The sequence below is a fragment of the Acanthaster planci genome, linkage group LG21, assembly GCF_054643075.1.
Source record: "Acanthaster planci isolate LZ-2023a linkage group LG21, COTS_SCS, whole genome shotgun sequence".
In the NCBI taxonomy this organism is placed as follows: Eukaryota; Metazoa; Echinodermata; class Asteroidea; order Valvatida; family Acanthasteridae; genus Acanthaster; species Acanthaster planci.
Genome location: NC_141797.1, coordinates 11187816 through 11213943, shown reverse-complemented (window position 1 = coordinate 11213943; position 26128 = coordinate 11187816). Strand labels below are relative to the sequence as shown.

The 26128-nt window shown below is 40.2% G+C and overlaps 1 protein-coding gene across 1 annotated transcript; it reads right to left on the bottom strand.

Moving 5' to 3' along the window:
• Positions 1-395: 395 nt before the first annotated feature.
• Positions 396-24467, bottom strand: LOC147795788 (uncharacterized). Its single transcript, XM_087131202.1, has 15 exons — positions 24302-24467; positions 18575-18652; positions 17985-18108; positions 17179-17278; positions 15752-15898; positions 14680-14796; positions 13759-13919; positions 13227-13476; positions 12522-12647; positions 11906-12100; positions 11470-11717; positions 10648-10874; positions 7599-10077; positions 6549-6651; positions 396-5412 (listed from the first exon to the last, which is right to left on the bottom strand). The coding sequence occupies exons 1-15, from the start codon at positions 24324-24326 to the stop codon at positions 2581-2583; spliced, it is 7212 nt and encodes a 2403-aa protein (XP_086987328.1). The 5' UTR covers positions 24327-24467; the 3' UTR covers positions 396-2580.
• Positions 24468-26128: the final 1661 nt, after the last annotated feature.

The window sequence follows — 26128 nt, the reverse complement described above, 5'->3', positions numbered from 1 at the left end:
TAGAGCAAAAGCAGATCAAGAACCAAAGTTTTTTTAGGGGGTGGAATTAGAAATGTTTTCATTTTACTTTTAATGATCTCTCTGAGCCGTGAGACTTCATTTTGGTTTTTGCATGTTTTTAAAGAAAGGGAAAGCAAATAGACACAAAAATGTGCTTTTCTGTCATTTTTCAAGAAAGAAAACATTGGGCTTGTTTTTGGAAGACCATGGCCCTGTTTCCTCCCCCCTCTACCTTTTGTTTTGGAGTTGTCTCTGCGGCACTCTACAAGGAACAAGGCACTTAGCTGTTTCAAACATGTACATCTGACTGCCTTGACAAATTAGGAAAGAAACGTAACACTGCAAAGCTTCCGCTGTGTTCCACTCTATTCCAGAATAAAAATTTGTTGAAACTATTTCTGAGATGTCAAATAAAGAAATGGGTTTATTCATCTGATTAACACAGGGATAAACAAAATTATTATGTGGGGAAAACAGAAAAAGTTCTGTGTTTTATCTAGTTTAATTTTAGGTTCTAAAGTACATTTGAAAGTTGATCAGAAATGCACTCAAATGCACAGATAAGCAGGGGAAGCATGGCTCAAATGATTATGACTGAACTGGAACTTTGGTCACTCCTCACTTTTAGTCAAAAGTAAATAATTAACTTGAAAACATGGGCAAGAGGCACACCTTGGCATTAACCTATTAACTGGATATTTCTTAACTTACATCAGTTAAAACAAAACAAATTGAGCACTTTTCAAAGAAAGTGTTTACTAATGTTATAATAATATAACAGAGCCCAAAACATTTAAACTGAGGACATGATGTCAGTGTACTGCTTTTGATATTATGATCAAACATTAGTTCTGAGTGTTGGTATAAACCACTGCAATCACAACATTTAACCCCAATCACTAGATAAATTATGTACAAAAAAATGGTATGTTGTACCAATGAGACAAAAGTAACCAATAATGTAATACAATAACATACCACTTGACTCACATTTTTTCACTATCTGACATACCCATTTCTTGGGCAGTCTGCTCACATTCCAATGGGCCTGTTGCCAAGGGGGGAGGGGCCAAAGGGACCAGGTCCCCTCTGGCGGGAAGCTCCCCCCACCATCAGTAAAAAGTATAAGCATAAAAAATAGATTTTGTTTATGTTATCTGGCCCCCTACCTGATACTGTGGCCCCCTTAATGCTTGAAGCTGGAAGCAGGGCTGCCTTCCAAACCCAAGACAGCCATCTGATTTACCTGTGTTGACCTACAGAAAACTTCATGTTGCAGGGGGGGCAAAGGAGCTTTTTCAATGAGATAAAGGCAATATGTTGGTCAATTTCCTTCCTCCTCTTTCCTAATTGTGTGTAAAATCCACAATTCAGCCTCACTCCTCAGAAAGACCAACAACATTATATAGAAACAATCCCAAAGTTTTACCCTCCCCGAAAATGGCCCAACCCCCAAATTTGATTCTGGATCTGCCCTTGTTCCTGTTCATACTCATTACCATATTACCATTTGAGCGTGACTTACAGCGGCATTCCATGTTTATGGGTACATACATTAACACAATGCCCCTCAAAATACAATGTATTATACATTAATATACAGCAAAGTTCTGCAAAATTGCAAAGTGGGTAATGCTTGAAAAACAATAACAAATAGAACAAATCCCAACACCTGATAAAATATATGCATTGAATAAATACAAAAAACAAATCTACAACAAATCGACTATTTTACACACCCAAGGAGTACTAAAAAACCAGGTCAAATTAAATCAATGTCCGCAGTGCCTGGTATCTACATGTACATGCCTTTGATACATCTGAAAGAACATGCAAATATTCATGCATAAAATGTACTTTTGACGTATTGTACAAAAATGTACTTTATTTACAATGCCCAAGAAATATCCCCACATGTTTATCTTTTAGCTGATATGTTCTAAACAAAAAATATGCTTGGCTGGTCTCAGTCATCATGATCTACATGTACATGTACTTGGTAGGAGAGGCCATAAAGGGAGTCCTTCAGCAAGGTTGGGTAATGGATTATGAAGGACACATACACATAGGATACGTTGCAAAGAAGGGATCTAAAAGTGTTGTACCAGTATTCTTGTTCTTGTTACACAAAATAACCTGTAATTTGACACAGAAATATCACTGAATTTTAATAAAGACTTTTTTGTATATGTTTGGCAGGTAATTTTCATTACTTGATCACTCTGGCAAATTAAGAGACGCATTCAAAACTTACAAAATCATCTCAGATAACGTGCAATAAATTCAACACCAAACTTACAGAATGGTCAAAACAGAAGGATACAAAAGAAATAAGGCAAACATGGACACATGCCAAAATATTCAATATGAGTGTGCATGGGCATTTGAATTATCCACAGTAAACTTTGTGAAGCAGAGTATGCAAAAGGGTTGGAAAACAGTTCATATTACATAGGACAACAAAATTCTGAAATTACTTCAGTGATTGCAAGTTAGCATGGAAACCTTGATTGTAAAAGCCTTTGGAATCATTCTGACAATGATCATGATTTAAATACTAAAACTGGTGCTGATCAAGTCTTACCCTTCATCAGATACATGTGCTTGTTGTTTGATATTTTTAATCAAATGTGCTTCAATCTCCTTCCTTTCGTAGGCTAAGTGACGATTTTCAATTTCCAAATTCCTGATCTCAGCCAACTGACTTTTTGTTGTCATCATCTTTTCTAACTCACTGTCATCTAGGTCATCTTGTTCCTTCCTATCGCTTTCAGTCAGTCCATTATAACTGCCATTGTAAACTCTCTGACCTAAGACCCCTGGCGCTGTAATTTCACCTTTATTATTTGTGTCGTTATTTTGTACACTAATATAATAGTTTTTAGTGTTGTGCAGGTTTGTTGTTGGATTTTTACTTACGACTACGGTCGACTTTGTCGTGGGGCTCATAGAACTTTCTGTGGAGCTGTTTTCAAATGTTTCCTCGGTTGAGTCTGGATGTTTTTTCCAATCTTGTTTTTCTTGCTTCCCGACAGGTGTGGATGTATTCCCCTTTTTCACCATGTGATCCAAGACCAATGCTAACGGGGAGAAAATACCGCTAGAGTGATGAGCATTCTTCTCTTCGGTAGCTTTCCTTTGAATGATAGCATCTTGACTTTCTTGTCTGCCCTGTTCTGTATCAATAGTAAATGTTCCTTCTCTGGTTAAAGTTGGTCTGGGTTCTTTCGTAAAAGTTCCTTGCCTTTGAAGAACAGGCCCGCTTCGTTCACTATTTGGATCGTCAGAGTGTTGAACTTTAGAGTGAGTCTTTTGCTTTTCTGAAGCAGGTAATTGCTGTGACTTCTGTTGGTGGTGTTTTTCCTCCAGGTATCCCCCCTCTTTTAAAGCTGTATAAACCTTCTTCACTGGTATTTTGGAATATGGGTTAGATTTCCTTGATCTAATACCAGGTGATGCCAAAGTTTCAAGCGTATGTTCAGGTGCTTTTTCAGCGACTTCCAGATTGAGGGAAGGAGAGGGTTCTTTCAGTGAAGATTTAGAGAGACCTTTGTCCACAGGGATAGATGAACTAGACTTCTGTCTTGTTTCTGATGGAGCGTGCTTCAGAGCACCAGGAATTCTTTTAGAATCAACGGGTATTGGAATTAATGAATTAGTCCGTCGTCTAGTGGAATCAGGACTCTGTTTCAAATCCCTAGAGCTCTCTAAGTCACCTGATGAACCCACAGGCCTCACATCAGAGCCTTTCCCCGAATCAATCATTGAACTGTCTTGTTTCAAGCGAGCTTCTTTCTCTTCTTGTTCCCTTAGCCACTGTCTAATGGGTGAAGTACTCTGTGCTCTCATTGTTGGACTTTGGGCATGGCTTGCATTTATTGGTGATTCAACAGCAGAATGAGCAAAATCAACGTTTGATATCTTTTCATCCTCAACTCTACCGGTCAAATTTTGCTCAGAATAACCTGACTGTCCACTTTCTATTTCTAAACTTTCCTTTTCCTTCAACCACTGCCGTATTGGAGAGCAAGGACCTTCATCTAAGCTACCTTGCGACTTTGGCAAATTAACACGAGGAGTGTTCTGATTATTCAATTCAAGCCTCTGCTCATCAAGCTGCTGTGTGATAGACTTACTTGAGTTGCTGTATGGCTGGACAGTCAAACTGGCCTTGTCATTCACAAAGTCCATCCCTAATGCACAGGCTATGTAGTCAGCTGCAGTATGATCTCTCTCGGACAAAGTTTGTTTCAAATCTTCCCTTGGAACAACTCTGTCTGCCTCCAGCATTCTTTCATTGTCAACAAGCTCTTTTTTCTCCACATCTCTAGAATTTACAAGAGCCTGATGTCTCTTTGTTGCATTAGTGACTGACTTATCAGATTCATTTTTCTCTTCCTTCATGACCCCGTTGGGTTCCTTTCTAGTCGGTTCTCTACTCCCACCATTATATCTGTTGTCGGGTAATACCAGCATGGAGGAGTCATCTTTAGCTGGTTTGTCAACCAGCTCCTGACCTTCTCCATAACCAGAGACAGAGTTGACAATACGTCTCCCAGAATCAGCAGATTTCTGTGCATCAATGTTGCCATGATGGTTGACTAAATCAATTTGCTTAGCATCAGCTCCAGCCACTGAATGGTCCTGCACCTGTGCACTGACTGTATGATGCTGATCATCAAGTACATCTTGGGTATTTGCAACATGAATATCTCCATTAGCCTTATCCTTGACTTTATTTACATCACTGGTACCATTATAAGATTTGTACTCAATTATATCAGATTGGTTAGGGTTAACTTTGTACAAAGACTTCTCCATGATTTTAACTGTGCCAGAACCTATCTTTTGAAGCACATCTCTTGAACCAACACTTTCTTGAGGCAGCTTCTTTGCTCCATTTTTAGCTCCTTCGTCATTATCATTAAACAATAACTGAGCTTTCACCTGCTTAGCAGAATCAGCATTGCTGAGTGTTGCGTGGTAGCCACGATGCTGATTCGCTTCCTGACATTGAGTTGTCCAAGTAACTGATGGCTGAACAGCACCCTGTAGCAGACGTGGATGACTGGACTGGTCCTTATTAACTGCAGTGTACTGATCACCCTGGATCTTTCCTGGTTGACCAGGGTGCTGACTGGCATGCACAGGTTGACTCCTCTTAAAGCGCTGTGAGAGGACATTTTCCTCAGACGGTGTCGGTTGAGGAGATTTAGCTACCTGCTGATTGCGCTGACCAATCAGATGTGTGGGTCTGACATCACCATTAAGCTGTATCAGATGAGAAATCCCTTGATGGTTTGTGTCTCTCTGTAATGCTGCTTCTTCTTGATCTAAATCTCTCAGTTCAAGGTTCAGACCTGCCTTTTCTGTATCAAGTAAGTCTCTGTACATCAGTGACGTCTCTTCCGCCTGTAATGGAAAAACAAAACCAAACGGCTTTAATGAGCCATGTACTACTGTATAGTTCATCTGGAGTTATTCTTCCTTGCCTACCTCCAGAGGATGCAGTGCACCTGTATTTCAAGAGAAACAGTTTATGACACAAATGCGATTACATAAATTTCAAATGCACTTTCATTCTTTTTTGTGAAACTCTGCATTAAATTTTTAGAATCCAATAAAGAAAAATTAAGTGGGGCAGACCAAGCATTCAACACAACTTTCTCACTTGGTTAAAACAGCAGCAGTATGGAGTACCAAAGTGAATACGCCACACACACAATACATGTAAGTGTGTAAAGGGCATTAGCACGAGAACCAACACGTGAACCAGCACGTGAACCAACACGCACGCATAATCCATTCGTTTTCTTATTCACTGTGACGTCACACTTAAGTACTCTATTAATGAAGCAGTGGTCACCTGAATACAAAAGGATGCAGATTCCCTTAGGAGCTGAGAACGTTTCAATAAATGAAACTGATTGGCTAAATGCCAAAATGTTTTTGTTTTACCAATCAACAGCTTTGTTAAAATATTCGCCCTAATATATATACGGATAGTACCTAAGGGCATGGCCTGTGCATACAGCTAAGAGTTATGCGAAGTCCTTACAGTTTCACACATACATGTGTACACCACTATTCATCAGCATTCCATTGCATTATAGCAGGAGTAACAACTCAAAGAAACATGCTCTAAACTTAAATTTCCGCAAGTGCTGCATTCACTTTCTTGCAGAATTGGTATGATGATAAAATCTCCTTTTCAGCAAATCCATCCAAAAAAGAAATCCCTATAACTTGAACACATTTCACACAAAATAATGGGAAAATCTAGACAAAATCGGACAAATCTCACCCCTACTGAACATGCATGATTGTAAAAGAAATAGACAAATGGAATCTAACGTGAAACAAAACTCAACGAGAAGTCTGTGCGTGAAGGACCTAGCTCTACAAATTACTACTTCGGGCTAGGGCACCCTCCATTGTTACTCGTACAGAAAACAGCATGCATGCAGTTCCAATTTAATTTCCAATGCTACCAAACCAAGTCATTGGACACTTGTGGTACAATTTTGCTACAGAAGAAACTGTCATACCTTCAGTTTAAGTTCAAGCAGGTGAAGCTTCTGAGCTAACTCCTCTTGCACTTTCTCTTCAGCATCTAAGATGGTCTCATCAGATAGGTGTGCAAATCTAACACTGGACAATAAACAGAAGGAAGGGTTTGGTAACTTCAAAAGCAAATCATTTGCATCTACCCCCCCCCCGGTACTGAGTGCATCTTCAGAGAGAACTAACGTTATTTTCATACAGTCTTCATAGGATCCCTTTGAAGTCCTATACAGTCAAACCTCTTAATAAAAGCACTGTTAACATGGTTAATAAAGATTCTGCTTATAACAAGGAAATTTTAGGTCCCAAATCTTACCTTTCATTGTTTTTATCTCTAATAATACACACATACGTGCAAGGTTCCTGTTATCACAGGTCCTCTTATTAACCCTTACCCAAGCATATTATTTGGCTTACAGTACTCAGTACTACATGTACAAAATACTGAGCAGTAGTCTGTGCGTGAAGGACCTAGCTCTACAAATTACTATTTCGGGCTAGGGCACCCTCCATTGTTACTCGTACAGAAAACAGCATCATCATCAGTCATAGTGCCACAGCACTGTATGGTACATGTACATTGTCTTATCTTTTGTATTTTGTGGGTTCAGAGAACAATAAGGTCATGTCCTCTTACAAGCAGCAGCGCTGTACACTACATTTTACTACTAAGCAGAAATTTTCAGTATTATGTAAGGTTACGGTTAACATTGTCACTGTAAAATCCTTTCTTGATGGCATTGACAAGATTAAGGATGGACTCAACACAATGAAAACAGTTTTGGGTTGTTGATGGTGCAATACTTCTTTCAACTATGACCCAATGATATTTGACTCTGCATAGGCATGTTAGGTTTATATAAGCATCTGTCCTTACAATAGTGTTCATGCAGATATATTCACACAGTATTCTCAGTGTGGTTCAAGTGTTCGAAAAAAATCACAAGCTGGCTAGGGAGGGATTCGAACCCAAGACTCCCGACTTTGCAGAAACATCATGGAGAATAGTAAGCAAATGTGATCAGCACACTTACCTCTTTTTGGCTGTTTCATCCGTAAGTTGGTGGATCTCGTCCATATCATCCAAACTCCGCCCGCTCTCATTAACACCTTGTGATCTGCCGGTCATCGGAGCAATATTTTGTACACTATCTCTATGGTCAACAGACCTTGTCACAGCTCTCTGACACGCTATCGGTTCTACTGGCTTGTTCAGACCCAAGGCAGAGTTTGACTCCAGGTTCCTAGTACTCTCTCTCTCAATGACCGAACGTTGCTTTTGTCTAGAGAGATGCATGTTGGGGGATAAACCAAGTTCCAACAGATGTAGCTTCCTCCAGTCATTTTTAGTTCCTTCAATTAAAAAACCGACAGACGTCTCTGCCTGAGTTGGAACTTGATTTCCTGTAAATTGATGCATGTTTGGGGATATTCCCAGGTCTATCAGATGCTGATTTCTCCAGTCATAATCCTCTGAGGCAGAAATACTTGAAGGATTTCTGCTGGTTGGATTGTATCTCAAGTTAGACTGCGGCATGCTTGGTGTTATCCCAAGATCTTGTAAATGTTGCTCCCTCCAGTCAGAAAGAGGTTCTGATGAGGTTTCATCCCTCAAATGAGGACCAAGAAGATGAGGTTGAGTCTTAGGTGATAAGTCTAACTCCCTCAGATGTTCCTGTCTCCAATTCATCTCTGCTTGTCGTCTTCTAACCTGGTCCCTCGGATACACAGCAGTTGATATGCCAGGGCTTTCACCTACTTTGTATACAGTATGCCTCTGGGCATTGCCAACTAACTGTTCGCGCTGTCTGTAATCACGTTCATTTGAGGTGAGAAGAGCTTGAATTTGTTGATCTTGGGGGAGTGTTGTAGACAGGCTAAACTGATGCTTAGCACTTGGTCTGTGGACTGACACTGGTGTGGAATGGTAAGCTACCACTGGAGACACAAATGAATCTCTGAAATGCCTCTTCCAGCCATTCTCCAACTTCATGCCGACTTCTTGAGGCTGAAAGGAAGATGACTGTCCATTCTGGTGAAGTGACAAGTACTGCCCCTCTCTAGAAATGAATACATTAGGGGAGGAATTTCTCAGTTTTTCATCCACATTTCTTGGGGGACTCAGTGCATTTGCATGTTTTTTCCTCTTTTCCAAACTACGACCTTTATGACCCTTTGACTGGATTCGGTCAAGGGAAGCTCTCTCATCATGTGATATGATACTTGATTTTGATTGGTTAACAATGCTGTCAATCACACCTTGCCTTCTCTTCTGCTCCTCATTATATTCATCCTCTATTTTAGCATCCTTAGCATCCACGGTTTCCTTGGCAACCTCTAACTCAAGAAGAGCAAGAGGAGACAGAGGAAGAGATGATGGTATCCGAGCAGAGAGTTGTGGTGAACGTCTCGTCTGAGTTACTGGGATATCATGCATCCATGTATGACCGGAAGGATCCAAAGTGTACTCTCTTTTTTTGTGTCCTGATGCAGAGGTAGAATGGTTTAACTGTGGTGTAGATGAGGAATACAATTTCTTATAATACTCAACCTGGGGGTCAGATCCAACAACGCTAGGATAAGCTGATGCCGTGATATTTGGTGGTGAGCTTTGTTCATGGCTAGGTTCATCGTGATGCAATGCTTGTTCTGAGACGGACAGACCATTTGGAAGTGAATGGTTCCGTGGCACAGACTGTAGATCCATTTCACTACGAGATACAGAATGAGAATCCAGAGTATTTATTTTCTTTGACTTGGAGTGAGCTAAATTTGGCCGTTTTCTTGACCTGAATGGTCTGGCACTTGTTACTTGGCGTACAGTCATTAAGTTAGTTAGAACCTGACTGTATGGAGAGGCCACATCATCATGAAATGGAGTATTAACATTTGGTTCTGACATTCCATGTTGCAGCAATGGCCGTACAGACCAGTATGGATTTACAGAGCCATCTTCTGCGAGGTATATTCTGCTATCCTGCATGGAGGCATTACCCCCACTGCTTGGAGATGAATACACTTTGTGATTTGATCTTACAGGTGATGTCTGAATTGAGTTGTTCTGAATAATTCCACTATGTGTTTGATCCATAATTGGGGATTGACTCAGGTTGATCAAACTTCTATGCTTTGTAAGTGGAGAACTGTTCAGTACTTCATTGTGCCTAGCATGTGGTTCACCCGTTGCAGAGAAATCATTGTCCACATGTAATTGATGAATATTCATCAAGCTACCATGGAAGCTCATTGGAGGTCGTTGTGGCAAAGACCTTTGCGATGACGAGGTAGGACGCAGCTGGTAAGGTGAAGTGCGATTCTCTGGTTGCGAATGCAAGTCTAAGGAGGAGCTTTGATTGGTGTTGAGGATAGCAGGTGCGCCGTTAGGAACTGCTGTATGCTGTGAATGTGCGTCATATGCACCAAGTTGGGGAGGATATCTCGTGGTCTGGGTTGGGTCTGGCTGCATTAACCCATAGTTTGATATCTGATTCTCACCAACAACATTGGAAGGATCTGAAGATGACAAGATGAAGTGATTATCTTGATGATGCATCTGGTTGCCAGGCAACAGGTATTCTGAGAGTCCTTGTGGCAAAGGAGGATGTCCCTTATGATGTATGGTCACTGCAGTATCATCTTCAAAATCAGAATCTCCATATATGCCATACTTTTGTGAGCTATATTCCCTAGAGGACTGCCTAGATGGTGAGTGACCTCTCACAGTCTGTTCTGTAAGGACAGTTGGCTGTGATACCGATGCCTGCTGTGCGTGAGCTATTTCCCGCTCAGCCATCGTTGAGATGTTTTTTTTTCTTTGTACATCCTCCTGGGTTTTTCTAATACCGTCAGCAGCATCATCATCACTCATTATTTGACCCTGTCTGTTACTGTATTTGTCATAGAATGAACCTGGATGCCCTATCTTTTGAATCAAGGGATCGTCATCTGTATCTTCAACAGAATTACTGTTATCGGGATATATGTCTCTCTGTTTGTTGTGTCTTCTTACCCTGTCTGGGGTTTGTGTACCTCTGTTATGGAAATCTTCTTTCTCAACTTTTGTCTTTGCCAAATGACTTTTACCCTGTCTCCCTTTATCTGGTTTCTTGTGTCTGGTTTGATCTGATGAATCCAGACTATTTGATGACGATACTTTATGCATTCGATCACTAGAGGGCAGTCTTTCACTTTGATGGGATGCTGAATCATCTGATCGATTGCGAATTTCTGACTGCCATTTCAGGATGTCTCTGATGTTTGAAGCAGAGATCTTCAGTCTGTGACTTAGTAAATTTGTCAAAATGAGGCACCTGCATCACAGTGGAAGAAGAGAAACAATAACACCTGTGACTTTTTGTAGTTATGAATAATTGGGAAGTTTGTGGTATAATGAGGCTGAGCCCCTTTGTCCTTGTAAAAGTAGAATTAAAAAACAGGAGGCAATTCAAGGAGGTGCTAGGAGAGTTGAATGCAAGGTGAATGATATGAAGCCAGAGCTATCCAATCATAAATGGTACTTTAGGAAATAAAAAAGAGACCAGAGATACATGTATTATTTCTTGAAGAAAAATGAGGTATTCCCAAAGTAATTTTTTATAAAAGTGCTTGATATTATGCGTCATGTTTAGTGACACCACGGTCTGTTTAATGTGGGGGAGTCAGGTTGGCATGGTACTTCTTTCCTTACCTTTCACCTCTGTGGTCCGGGTTCAAAACCTGGCTTGGCCTATATGTGGATTGGGTTTTCTGTGCCTACCTGACTCCATAAGTTTTACCCAGAATATTCCCCTGGGGTTTTCCTCCCACCTCTGCTTCTCACTTTCTCCTCTCCACAGGCTTGCAAGCTACAGCGCCTAGGGCACTTTTGAGGAATCCTTGGTGTCATTACCAGAAATAAAAATCTACCTGTAGGACAGTAGTCGTCCTTTCTTCTTTAGTGAAGCGGCTCCAATGTCCTCAGGTATCAGCTTCACTTGCTTCAACTCTTCTTTTGCCATCAAGGGGTGTTTGTGCAGAAACCGTCTAACATCTTCCTCCCACTGGAGACGTAATGCCTGGGAATCATGACTTTGTGAGTGTGATTTAAGGTCAGTGTAGAGGTCGTACAGGTCAGGGGGCAGAAATTTGATGCAACTGATGTACCAGCGTCGTGCCTGGAGTAAAAAAACAAATATGAAAAAATCCTTAATATGAGCTTGATTCAGGTGAAAATAAAACAAGAAAGTATGCTTTGGCAGAAATGAAGAAAACGGAAAAAGGTTCCTTTCTCAAAAAACCATTGGTGTTGGCAAGAATCAAAAGACAGAATCCACAGATGAAGTGTCAACAGCACAGCACTCACCTCATTGTAGAGTTGATGAAACCGATAGACTGACTGTAGAATGTGCTGGTGTTTCTGCAAAGCATTCTGGAAGTCCTTTGAATGTTGCTTCAACGTGTTGGCGAGCGTCATGATTTCCCCTCGGCTGGAATTGCCATTATTCATAGCCATTTCCTCCCCCTGCTGCACTAGGTCACTGACCCTGGACATTTTCTCCTGGAAGAAACAAAACAGTAACTTGATCAATGTGACTGTAAAACAGGGATCTTTGCTTTGTGTACCACTGTCCTTCAAATTTTCCAATCAATTCAATATCTACAGTAGCAGGTGCATCATTACCACACCTTTCAGCTTTGAGTGAAGGGTTTCCAGGCCTTTGCAGTACTTCTGCTTTGAGGTTACTTGACTAATCTCTGATTTATGAGAGGATGCAATGTGAGAATATGAAGACTAACTGTCTTAATATTTGACAACCCGACATTGTAAAAAAATGAAACTTCTACATGCATATCACAGTATTCAAGCAGAGGAGATGCAGATATGGGCAAAGTGAAAGCAATGCAAAAGATTTACACATGTTTACTTGCACAAGTCACTTACATACACAATGCAAGTCACAATCTACTAAAAAGCCTACCTCAGCCTTGAGGAGAAATCCTGTCTCAAAGTGATTACACAACATCTCAGCACGGCTCAGATTATCAGCGATATCAGCAACATGTTGGAGATCTCTTTCTTTCTTGGATTTCAACCAATCCAGTAACTGAAAAAGACAGTCCAACAGAACAGAATAAACGCGTCTGTATGTCTTTGCATGCACTCTTGTATGTTGTTAATCACTCACGATTCACTACACCGTTTCCTGCAGGGAAAATGAATGCTCTTCTCCAATCAAGTTGTTCAGCTTATTGACTGCCAATTTATCAACCTGTTGGCAGCAAACTGTGAAGGTAGTCTGCTGTCATTGTTTTAATGTTTATGCCATCGATAACTTAAAGAAGAGAGAGTGCAATGGGAAGGACAAAGACAATACTATGCCCACCCCCTAAGATAATTTGGCAAAAAATGAGAGGGCATCAATTTTGTTTTCGTTTCCCTCGTGATCGTATAAATTATATTGAAATTAGCTATTGAGGACTGTCACGGTTAACCAGTGCATGAAAAGTACCAAAGGGTAGGGTAGCCTAAGCCCTCCAAAAGACCACTGAAGGTTACATTTAAAAAAATTTAGCCCCCCCCCAAAAAAAACAAAGAAATTCAGCCCTTAAATTTTGGTTCATGATCTGCCCTCAACATTAATCTGACATTATCAATTTATTTAAGCACTGATCAGGATACATACCTTATTGACATCCTCTCTATACTCAATGAGCTGTATAGCTTGAATGATCCAGCTAGACGTGCTATGCCAATCATCTTCAATCTTTTTCTTTGCAGCAATCAGCTGATCACGGCATCCTTCCACCATCTCCTTTGTTTCCTTAAAAACTGGTTTCTGAGCTAAGACAGTGAATACATCCTCTTCATCACAGCTGGAGAATCTTGCAAGGAGCTCTTCACACTGATCAAGAACTTGATCTAGTTGCAATCCTCTAGAGAAGAGAATTAACAAAAATGCTGGGTCGGTTGTAAAGTTTGTATGCCTGAAAGTTGGTGACAATGTTACAAACAAGATTGTTGAGGGCAGGAAGTTCACGGAGGCATCAGAGGCAATCGCCTTGATGCCCCTGGTCTTTACCTCAATGCCCATTGAAATGTCCCCACAGACAAGTTGATTTTTGAATACAAGTGCCCTTTGCAAATGAGAAATTGCCTTGCCATTTCAAGAATGAAGTTCCTGCCCGGAATGTAATCTAGTATAAATATACACTTGCCTTCTAATATCATAGTAAGTCTCTTGCAGTTGGCTGTGTGTTTGTTGGAGCTGTTCTTTACTGTGTCCTACATTTGTTTTTGCCATTGCAGAAAGATGTTGGTAGGTGTCACTAAGTCTGACTTGAACAAACTCAAAATTACCAAACAATGGCTCAACAATCTGCAATCAGCAAAAAAGAACAACATAAGAAAAATATAACAGCCAAAGAATATCTCATGCAAATTAGCAGCAATCTACACGTACATGTACAATGAAACCAAACATCTACAAGTGCACCTGCACCAAATATGCCACACAGAATCCACATTAAAGAACACCCAAATTCCTACTGCTTCATCAAAGTGACCAATCAGCAAGACCAAAAGAGCATGGAACAAGTACAGGCCTTTTCCATCCACGTGACTGGATTGTACTAAATGTAAACAAAAACACCACGTGTGGACCGCCATGGCCACAATGATTGCATACATTCCTGCAGGCAGCTTCAACCACGTACAAGCGCATGTAGGAACGCTGCATGCTGGAGTAGTTTATCTTGACTAGGTAGATTACCATCACAACACTATCCACTCATTACCATCACAACACATGGCGGTCCAGCACGATCGTGACATCACAGGAAAAAGGTCTATAATGCAATGAAGTCAAAGTTAATTCAACTATATCTGAATGCAATGTTTCATCAAACAGGAGAATAAGTAGTGCACGTAACCCCTACACCACCATGAACTCAAGAACATGTAGGGTTACAAAACCTTGTCTTCTGAATGTAAGCTAGCCATGGTGAGAATAATGCACATAACCCCTACACCCCCAAAGCCTCAGTGACATGCACACAACGTCACCCTTCTGAATGCAACCCAACGATGGTGTGAGTACTGTAAACAGCCTCTACACCAACATGACCTCAGTGACTAACCTTTCTAAATGCAACCCAATCACGGTGTGAGTACTGTAGATAGCCTCCTAGTTCTGGTGTCAGGTGAGATTTCTCAATGTAGTTGTACAGCTCCACTTCATCATCAATGGCAACGCTCTATAACATAGAGAAGAAAGACAGCTAAAGACATGAATTAGATGAAATAGTTTCATGTACCATTATCCGCCTCCAGCAAAATCATCCCCTCATTGGTTTAAAAGAGCCATATTGGTTGGAAGTGTTCATTTTGTTGGTAGCGATGTGACGGTCAAGTGTGCATTTTCATTGTCATCCATGAACAAGCGAAGTTCAGTTCTAACCAAAAGGAGCCTCTGTTGCTACCGGTAAGAAACCATAGCACCCTCTCTTACACCAGCTGGAGGCTCATACCGGACCTAGCTTAGCTGTATCATATCATTACAACTGTGGCGTGTAAACAAGAGACAAACATCAAAAGTTATGTTTGCTCTTCATTGCAGGGTTTTGCTGGGGTGCTGGTGAGAAGAGGGAGGCCAAATAATTTGGACAAAATTAAAAATGCCCGCAGTAAATACAAATGTTGTTGACAAGACCTAAAAAAACTGTAGTAGTACATTAACTCTCAACCTACTTCCTGCAAAAATACATCATTCTTGTAGTTTGAGACCTTTGTTTCAGACGAAACAATCTAAAATTGAACTAGTCCAACATTTCTGTTATCTTTACATAAATTTTTTCCTGTTTTCAGCGAGAGTTGGCAAAACAAGCCAGAAAAGGCTGAGGTACTCACTAAATCAATGAGGTTCCCCCTTACAGGTCAGGGAAACCTGCTTCATTGATAGACAAAGGTACTATTACACGTATGCCTACTTTAGAAGAGTTTATAAAAATGGCACAAAAAGCATCACAATGAGCCAGTTCAGTATTTCAAAAAGCCAAGGTCTTTCAGGCACACAGCAGGTGCATGGGTCAACGTATGGCTATGCTGATAGGACAGACTATGACACACATCCATAGGTGTTCCTCGTACTGAGCATGCTCTGTTGGAATACCCAACCGGCTGATTCAACAATGACACTGCTTGAAGGCCTACCTGGAAGTAAGGTGGCATAATATTCTTGTTCATCTTCTTCTTGCTTTGTCTCAGCGCTAGATGAGTCAAAGTATCTTTGTGCGTTTTCTTGTTGAGTGGAAGTATTGCATAAAGCACACAGGTTCCTATTGCTCCTTTCATCTCAGCCTGACCAAAAACAAAACAACATAACATAAAAACTACTGCATAAAATGGAATTTCAATGCTTTAAGCAAACAACACCACATCATGAGTCAAGTTCAATCAGCGATTATTTGTTAAACTTTATGAACATGGTTACTATGGTTACTGACCCTAGTCCGGTCTCCAATTTGTTTCACAAACACTGTGCATGTACATACTTGTACAAATATAACATACCAGCAACCCAAGGGGGCCAATTTTATAGAGCCGCTTATAAACACAGAATTTTCTTTAGCACTAAAAAAAAACCTTGCTTAAGAAACAAAGGTTATCAGCTCAAAGACAGGTAAATACCATTCTAAAACAACATACTAGAACATCACAAGAAGTTTTGGCTGGTAACCTGATTTGTCAATCAAGGTTTTTTCATGCTTAAACAAATTTTTCGCTTAAGCAGCGCTGTGAAATTGGCCCACCAGCATGTACATGTTTAAGTGAGAAAACACCTTGCTTGAGAAATCAGTTTACCAGCCAAAACTTCTTGTGATGTATACTGTTTTGGAATGGTGTTTACTGGTACCTGTCTTTTGGTTAACATGACAATCACACAGAGTTTGAGCTGATGACCTTTATTTATTAAGCAAGGTTTTTTTGCAATTTACATGTATGTGCTTAAGCAGCTCTACGAAATCGGCCCTGGGGTGCTGTCTGCATATCTGTACGTGTACAATTGTACATATGGTACATTATGTACATCACCCACATCTTTTTGACATGTAAGCGTACGTACATGTACATTAAAGCCTCATAAAAATTAATGGAAGGTCTCAAACTGACATAGGTACATGTACATGTATCTTATTCAATGTCTGAAGCTTGAAAACACAGTACAAATGCTGGTACGAATATATGCAGAAGCATGACCGGGGTATGCACAGTAGACTGTTTACTTCAACTCTAGTTAGCATATACAGCTCTGGTACATGTACATGTATATAACTTCCAGCCTTCAAAAAACCATATCTCAATTAAATAATTCAATTAATTTTAATCAAAAATTACATGTAAATGTTAGATTACACTACACAACTGAGGGATTTTACACACAGACTCTAGAGCTAAAGGGCCAGGAATCCAAGCTGCTGTCATGAATCCAGGCTCAGGTACAAAGCAATGCCTCAGTTTGCCGACGTCACTTGTTGCAAAAAAATGCAAACCAGCTCGTAAAATGACTTCTACATGGACATGTATGCATGTTTTATAAGTGACAATATTAAAATGCATGTACATGTACACCATCCTACCTGGATGCTGTTGAGTATTGATTTCATCAGGAGAATAAAATCCAATGTAGAGAATCTGAGATCGGTGACAAATGCAAAGCCACGCTTCCTGTCAGCTACCCTGTAATATAGCCAAAGATAAATTTATGTTTATGCCTTCCAAATTATGTTAATATGGCCACAGTGATAATGATCTTTAAGCAAACATTGTACATCTACTCATTATGTGCTGTGCATGATGGATATGTGCACTGTTTACAAATTTTGCAAGCCATCATCTGCTTGTTTTATCACCTGTCTGTCAGCAATTTTTTTATGCAAGGAAAACGTTTAGTGCCCATGTAAATTTCTGTGCACACAAGAACACAACTAACTATGCCAATATTACATGTACAGTGTGTGTGCCTGTAGGCAGTCTACTAAGATTCTTCACAGCCAAGTCTGTCCAATCGGACACTATCCATTGAGCAACTTTGGCACCCAATTCCCAACATAGGGATTCTGGGCTGTACAACCCTAAGTCTCCTATGTGTGTATCAAACCAGACCTTGCTGTCTGCCATGTCCATAGACTGTGTGTACATTTATATTACAGATTTATGTGGACTGCAGATCAAGGCATTATAGATTAAAAAGACCTCAGTTATGATACATGTACATGTAACTGTCTTCCACAAGCATTCAATGTACATGTACATGCCAAAAAATTGAAATATTGCCTCAAAGTGGATTTCTGAGTACACTTTCCAGGCTTTAATAAGAAACTGTACAAAAATATCATTGTACAAGTGAAGACCGTTTTTGTTAGGGTCACATGTTATGACAAACCTTGTGATGTCAATGTAGTATCGGAGAAGACTATCCATACCACTTGCTTTGACCTTTGACTCCAGTATCGTGTGATACCTGGCTGGAAATGCAATGATTGGCCTGCCATGCTGGTCTCTCCCTCCTGAAAAGAAAAAAATAGTAATACAATTCGGTTACGAGGACACTTGAATGAATGCCTCCACAATTTCCATGATTAAGAAGGAAACAAAGAACAATGTAGACTACTAAGGAGACCATCAATGTCCTATGGTGTGAAAATGTTGCAAATGTTGTACAGAGCTGAGGAGACTGTCAATGTCCTATGGTGTGAAAATGTTGCAAATGTTGTACAGAGCTGCAATGGGCCTCGAACTGGACCAAGAGAGGCACAATGTTCTCAGCAACAGAGACACATTTGGTCTAACTCAACTTTGCTGGTTCATGAACGACTAAGAAATGTACACATTACAGTTAAATCGCTACCAGGAAAATGAACACTCCCAACCAACATGGCTCTTTTCAACCAATTAGGGGGTGCTTCTGCTCCAGGCAAATGTAACAAATGATACATACATGTATACATGTACATGTATGTATGGTGAATGTACCTGTAAGGATAGCAACCTCTGACATAATGATGTCATCTTCTGGCATTCTTGGAGCACGGCTGAAGAAAAACTGATCATCTGAAAAAAAATATTTGAAAAAGGAAAGAATTAGAAATAAGAAAGTAGTTTACATGTACAGTACATGTATTTACTTATTTACATTAATACTTGTACTGTGCACACATGAATGTACATGCTAATAACGTTTGACATGAGTAAGCACTGTTTGGTCTGCAGGGAGGTTTCGCATGTGAACGGATGAACATTTAGCTCTCTGTATCTGTTAACGATCTATACATTGTTTCGCGAAGTCTATTTCTGACACTGGAAACCACCTTGAAATTGACCTTTTGTACACTAATGTTTTTGTATTTGAAAGATTTTAAAAACCCACAAAACCAACCAGTGAACATCAGCAATTCAGTAATTTTCACTCAGATTGTGAATACATACAGAATGTAACACAGATTAACTGGAAATTTGAAATTACACGTTTTGTACAAGTAGCAAGTCCATGCCGTGTGTACGATTAGCAGAGAGTGACCTGTGTATAACATCATGACACCACATAAACTGGTGACATAACCCGCGTGCTAAATGTAACCGTTAGCGTTTGAAACCTCCCTATTATTTACTCATAACTCTACACATATTCATGGTAGTTGGTATGCACATGATATGATACATGTACATGTACATGGTACAAGTATCATGTTTAAGTCTGCCTGCCAGTATACATGTACATGTATGTACATTGTACATGTACCCACGATGCACGCTGCACATTCTCTCTATAAGATGCATGTGTTTGCACAATACTGCAATGCATTTGCACGGTACATGTACCTTGAAAATAAACTACTTTCCCTCTGAGTGCCATGATTCCTTTGTCCAACTGGAATGAGTATAATGTCCAACTGTTAATCCATCAACAGGTAATGCCACAATTCACTGCAGGATTGTGTAACATTTAGGAAAAAAGACAAGAACAAGTACTACAACTGAACGCAAGGATGAAAGTTGAGCCAATCATGTCATCACATCAAATGTACAAAATCCTAACTGAAAAATAACAGAGCACTGAAAAGTGCAATATGGAGCCAATTATCAGTGGTCAGGTGGTTAGTTGACAGTCTGGGGAAGCTGTAGTTGCATTGTCTAGGGTGTGACACTATCGAGTATTTGCCAACAATGACTAACCTTCAGGACATCTATCATATCATTGGTCACAGCTGTTTTCCACACACCCACCATCACCTGCTATGAGCATGTGTCAATTCTAAAGTACAGTATATGCCTGAGACCCAATATGTTGCTCCCAAGCACATTATTGATTTTTTAGGGTGGTCCACATGTATGGAAATTTCTGTCATTCTAATAAGTTCAAGGGTCTGTGTTCAATAGAGGGCCTGTATGGAACGCCCTCACAGAGGACATGTTTGTTATTTAGGTTAAGGTGACAATGAAATACAGTAGTGTCTACTCAAGCACAGCAACAAAGACTTGTCCTCTGTGAGGGTGCTCCACGAAGGTCCTCTGTACAGTGGTGTGGTATTACGTTGTACAATCAGTGTGAATATCAAGTACACCTGTATGTAGCACTTATAATTTTTTTTCTTCCACCATAAACGTGTTCATTATGCACATTAATCTAGACCTGCCAGATGCAGTGCATCTGGTGAAAAAGTCCTGAGGCACTTTGATGCACCAGACATTCAACCGCAGCCAAACAAACTGGTCATGTTAAAGACAATGGAAGCTAGTCCCAACAATGCCACTGTTGGATCTTGTGGTGACTAGCAACCAAAGACTCTCACTCAGGCTGTTTGGCCTTGGGGAGAGTTGACCTGTTGGATCTTGTGGTGACTAGCAACCACAGACTCCCAGGCTGTTTGGCCTTGGGGAGAGTTGACCTGTTGGATCTTGTGGTGACTAGCAACCACAGACTCCCAGGCTGTTTGGCCTTGGAGAGAGTTGACCTGTTGGATCTTGTGGTGACTGGCAACCACAGACTCCAAGCTGATTGGCTTTGGGGACAGTTGACCTGTTGGATCTTGTGGTGACTAGCAACCACAGACTCCCAGGCTGTTTGGCCTTGGGGAGAGTTGACCAGTTCGATCTTGTGGTGACTATCAACCACAGACTCCAAGCTGATTGGCTTTAGGGAGAGTTGACCTGTTGGATCTTGTGGTGACTAGCAACCACAGACTCCCAGGCTGTCTGGCCTTGGGGAGAGTTGACCTGTTGGATCTTGTTACACTGTGCAGGCAAGCCACTTAGACATAATGATGCAGAGTGATATGTCCAGCCACCAAGAGCCAAAGCACCTTATACAGTATGTTTCCTTCCTCAACTTAGTTTTGCTTATAGTTTAGGGTCACACACAAATGCCAGTGAGCTTTGTGATGGAAACAAGATGTCTGATGGGATTATTTTGTTAGTCATGATGTTTTGTAATCAAATATGCATCAGTTTTTTTTAAGCAGTGAATATTTGTTTATTTCTTCTCTTAATGTAAAAAAAAAATGATATCCTTGCACCCGGGGTTTCCACAAGAATGTAAAACACATAAATATGAAGCCAGTGTTGAACTATTAAAGCCATCCTGATGCAGTGATGGTCTTTAGCTTGCAAAAGTTTTCTAAAGCGAGATTCATGAACTTAAAAATCTGGTTGGCTGTGATTTGATTCTGTCACAACAATTCATTGTCTAACCAAAAGTCCAGTTGATATTCGAATATTGTAGAATTTAGTAGGGTTTAATGCTGTCGATAAAAGTCAGTTTAAATGATAATGTCCAAAAATCGATACTCGCCTCTAATGACGATGCTGCATGAAATAGCTCAATACATGTACATGTATCTCTTTTAAAAATTTTTTTGCACTTTTGGCTTTATCATGTATGTCATTACATGTACCAACATCCACTGCAAATATATAGTGGGGTACATACGGCATCTTCAGGAAAACCCCTACAAGAAATAGTTTCAACAGTTTACAATGTACACGTACATGTATGTCGTGTACATGTACGTATGTTGGCAACACATGATGCAAGTCTCCATGTGAGACTGTATGGCATGCACAAGTTCGAACACTGGCTATGGTTCTTCACCACTGCCTCTTTTAATCAAAATTTGAAGCCGTAGTTGCAGGAGACCGGACACCCCTGTCATGCACCGCCCCATACATGTACATGCACAATTCCATGTATAAAACTAAATTGATACACCAGCAGTGCTGGGTGAACATACAGCTGTACATGTATACGTGTACGTGACCCTGGATGGAGGGTTAGGGTGATGGCCAAATATTCTGCTTGCTGTGCAAAGTAAATTACTGGTCAAGAAATGTGCATGTGAACTGTATGACTGTAAACAAGACCCCAGTTTTCTGCCAAGAAGCCGTGGCAGCCAAAAAGCTACCTTAAATTACATATTCATGTACACCTATGCAGCACCCTTATCAATAAATTTATGTTGGCCAACAAGATGTAAGATACACTCCACCATGTCCACAGTTAAACTCTAAAATCAAGTCCTGCAAAGAGTTCCCTCTGGCATGTCTGGTTGGTACATGTATTGTACGTCTAGCTATCAATTTTCTTTCTTAATATGACTTAAAACTATCAAAAATCTGGCTGCCAATTTTCTTTCTTAATATGACTGAATAACTATCAAAAATCTGGCGACCAATTTTCTTTAATATCAAAAAGTGTAAATCTGATGAAGTAACACATACATGTATGGAGGAATGAAAAACTTATCAATTTTTCTTTGAAAATACATGTACATGTACCTTTTCTTTTATGGCCATCAACTTTGAGCATGAGATCTGAGATACATGTAATATGGATTTGCAAAGTTATTGTAATGTCATAGTCGTGTCAGTGCTACACATGTACTGTCAAACGTACAGTAGCAAATGAAAGCATGTCAGGAGAACATGCTGATCATGTTTATTATGGCAGAAAAGTCAAACCATGAGTACAAGTTCCGAACAAAACTCGCCATGCTCACTCTCCACATTTAGCGCTGTGTCTGTACCTACATGTACATGTACATGTATTGTCATGTTTATACTGTAACTCCATCAGTAAACATGTTGACCCTAATTTTAAAGTAAAAGGGTCAAAAAGAATGCCACTGAAACTGGTATGACTGACTGACATTGGCCATTCAAGACAAGACTTGCTAATTAAACAGCCTCAGTCAGTCACGGTCACGGCATACTGCTCATTACATTTCGCCTGACAACTCTGGTTATTATTAATAATAATAAATTTAATAATATTCAATCATTCGGCAACATGGCAAGAGGAGTGTGAATGAGTGGGGGAGACTTTATTAATATGAAGTGGCTATAGTTACGGCAGTCATAATGCATTTCTCATTTTGTATCGTTACGGCACTGAAGTGCGCAAGTGCGATGACGTACATGTACATGATGTACATGTAGCTGATCATCACAAGGGTTTATATAGTACGTTTGTCATGTTTGTAGCCAAGTGGTCAAGGTGGAACGTTAGGAACCACTGGTGTAAGAGTTCAAATCTGCGCTTGGACTAATTTATTTTTTTCCACCTAAATTTCATGTTTTATACCATAATTGTTTTTTATGTTGGTTTCTAATCGTATAGGCCTAAGCAGGAATCTTTTTTTACTTACTTATCTTACTTTTACTTACTTATCAGAGGCTTTGGAGGATTTTTTTAAAGGGAAATAAAGTCAGAATTCTGCGCTTAAGTTGGCGCTTGCGCAGTTGCAGTGCCGTAACAACAGAAAATGGGAGATGCGTTACTAGCTGATGTAACAACAGCCACTGCGTTATTAATATCACTCACTCGGTTCGGGCTAACCCCACTAGTGTGGAACGGACTCTTGCTACCGCTCCATCCTTAGCCACACATCCGTATACAAAATTTGCGTGTCAGCGTAGTGAAAAAGTTTGGCGCACCCTCTTATAATCGTAGGCGTGATTTTTGGAAGAGGCCATTGGTACATGTACATGTAGTACATGTATCTTTTCGCATGTCTTGACATGGAACAGCCGTGGAGACGATGAGGGGTCAAGTGGCATAATGTTCAACGACCTTATTTTAAAGATGGCGACTGTGACAGCGAGCCCATGAGATTGAATGGGGTGAAGGCAAAAAGACTATAATATACCAGAAAAACGAGAGTGAAATTAGTCAATAGGCCTAAATCATGTAAATGGCGCTAAGAAAGTGGAGAGGTTAAGGATCATCTCTGTGTGCAAAAAAATTACGCCTACAATTATAAGATGGTGCGCCAAACTTTTTCACTATCTGACTACACTAACATGCAAATAAGGATGTGTGGCTAAGGATGGAGTGGTAGCGAAAGTCCCATGCCACACTAGGCCTAGTGGTAGTAGTGGGGCTACGTTCGGACATGTCAGCAGGTCAGGTCACTTCGATATGCAAGTGATACACGTACATGTGATAGTGCCTAGTGATACAATCCCCACTCCCCACATCTTGGCATGGGGCAGGAGTTGAACAGCAATTAATCAGGCGTGGCCCTATAAGCCTACCAATATACAGTGAAATAATGACTCATAAAGATCACTCAGTTGTGTTGCATGTGTAGGCCTGACGTCTGACGTTACTGTCGAGCATCACCATTTTACGTTAACTTCGTGGACATGGTGGAGCACGTTCAGAAATGACTTCTTTTCTCTGCGATTCAAGAGCTTGTACATTACCTTCATTGTCTTCAAGTTCCTCCATGTTTCTGACTTCGAAATGATTATAATTACTCAAGTGTAGTGTGAAAAAGGGCGGTTATAAAGCCTGAAAGTTAGGGCACTTTGAACGCGTAACGGATGATTCGCCATTGTCAAGAAGTTATTTACATTGACGATGAAAAGAAAGCGCCCTCTTTCGGCAAGTGTGGGGAGCTTCTTACCTCTTTACACTTGTACCCACTGCGCGCGGAACGAGCAACGTCTCGTGGTCAGGTATCTAGTACGTTCGGCCTCCAGGAATAACCCCCACCACCCAACAAAAGTAGAAAATAACTCAAAAAAATACTAAAATGGTCCTCCAAAATACTGACTCTGTGAGTAAAAGCGCAGCCATCTAGTACTTTGGGTGGGAATTCTTCCAACAAAATGGCCAAATAAAATGGGGTAAGAATATTGGGAAATTCTTGATGACCTAAAATTGAAGCCAGGTAGAAGTTGAGCGGACCATTGAGCTATCAAGGGCTGCAACCATCCCACGCCCTTAAAATGTCGGACCTGGACCAAAATTCCGCACCTGCAAAGGAAAGAAAAACAAAATCCTTGAAGTCTACGAACTTTCAATGCTTACAGAGTGCCCAGGGCAAGATATACTTATGCCGGAGATTATCATTGTAATTTGCTTATTGATTTATTGAAAGCCTGTATCAGCAATCGAATGGTCCTCTTATCACTGTTGGTTACAAGTACTCTTGTTTTATGACTATCTCTATGTGGGAAAAATATCCTAGTTGAAGAGCTCAGCCTGTTTGACTGTTTAGAAGAAAAATAAGTCCAGTCTAAGCTGGCCATTCAAGATGTGCTTCGAATCAGATTTAGATAAATCTCCGGAGGACGAACTGAACTCCAAATCTGACAGCCTTGGCTCATTTTGATTCAATTCAAATCAGATACAAAGTGTGCACTGGCCAAATCGACAAACTGTGAATGAAATTTAGTTACCAATTTCGTGAGGCAACAACTTTACTGTAAATTAACAATTACATGACACTTTGGAAACCTGACATACATACGGCCGAACAGATTTAATCGACACATCTTCAAATACATAGCTTTTTGTGTAGTCTCTGAATTTCAACGGATAAAAATGCGACCTTGTCTTTTAAATTTTACAAAAGTTTTCCAACGGTATGTGAAAATAAATTCTGCAAAATGCCTGAATAGCCAGAGGTTCTGGCTACACTTAGTTTGGGTAAAAGAAAATATACTGGATTTGCAGCAACTCCATTTGTAAACACCTTTCCCACAAAAGATGATTCAAAATAAGGAATTATGTTAGCTGCAGTGGCAGAAGGTATAATCGTGAATGGGGAAGAAAATGTTCAATACAGGCATCCGGTCTCCCCAGTGGCAGGTACCGGCGCATTTTAATCATTAGCGATGACACAAAAGTTGATGCAATTTCACCTTGACTAGTCGACTTGGTAACAGCATCAACTTAATCTGAATCTTAATCAAATGTGATCCGATTCAATCAGAGACCGGCTTAGAGTAGTAAACTTTATTATTTCTCATTGGAGAAATTATGTGCGGCCTTGAAATTTGAATATACCTAAAGATCTTTAAAACAATCTACATATATAAAATATTAAAGGTTTGAAAATAGTTTTAAAATAGTCAGTTCATATTAATGTAAAACAAACAGCGTACAAACCTCTCACAGCTGACTGATATTTGGATAATTAGTTGTTTGGATTTAGGAAGAAAACTTATTTGTCCAGCGCGGGTAGTTCTGCACTTTTTAAATGATAGCGTTTTCCTGACGGGAGGAGTTCATAATTGTCTGTG

Coding starts and splice junctions, on each gene's coding strand:
- LOC147795788 (XM_087131202.1), bottom strand. CDS start 24,326: ATGGAGGAACTTGAAGACAATGAAG. Junction 12,101..12,521: donor GATTTCTCCTCAAGGCTGAG/GTAGGCTTTTTA, acceptor TGTTTCTTCCAG/GAGAAAATGTCCAGGGTCAG. Junction 6,652..7,598: donor GATGAAACAGCCAAAAAGAG/GTAAGTGTGCTG, acceptor TTTATTGTCCAG/TGTTAGATTTGCACACCTAT.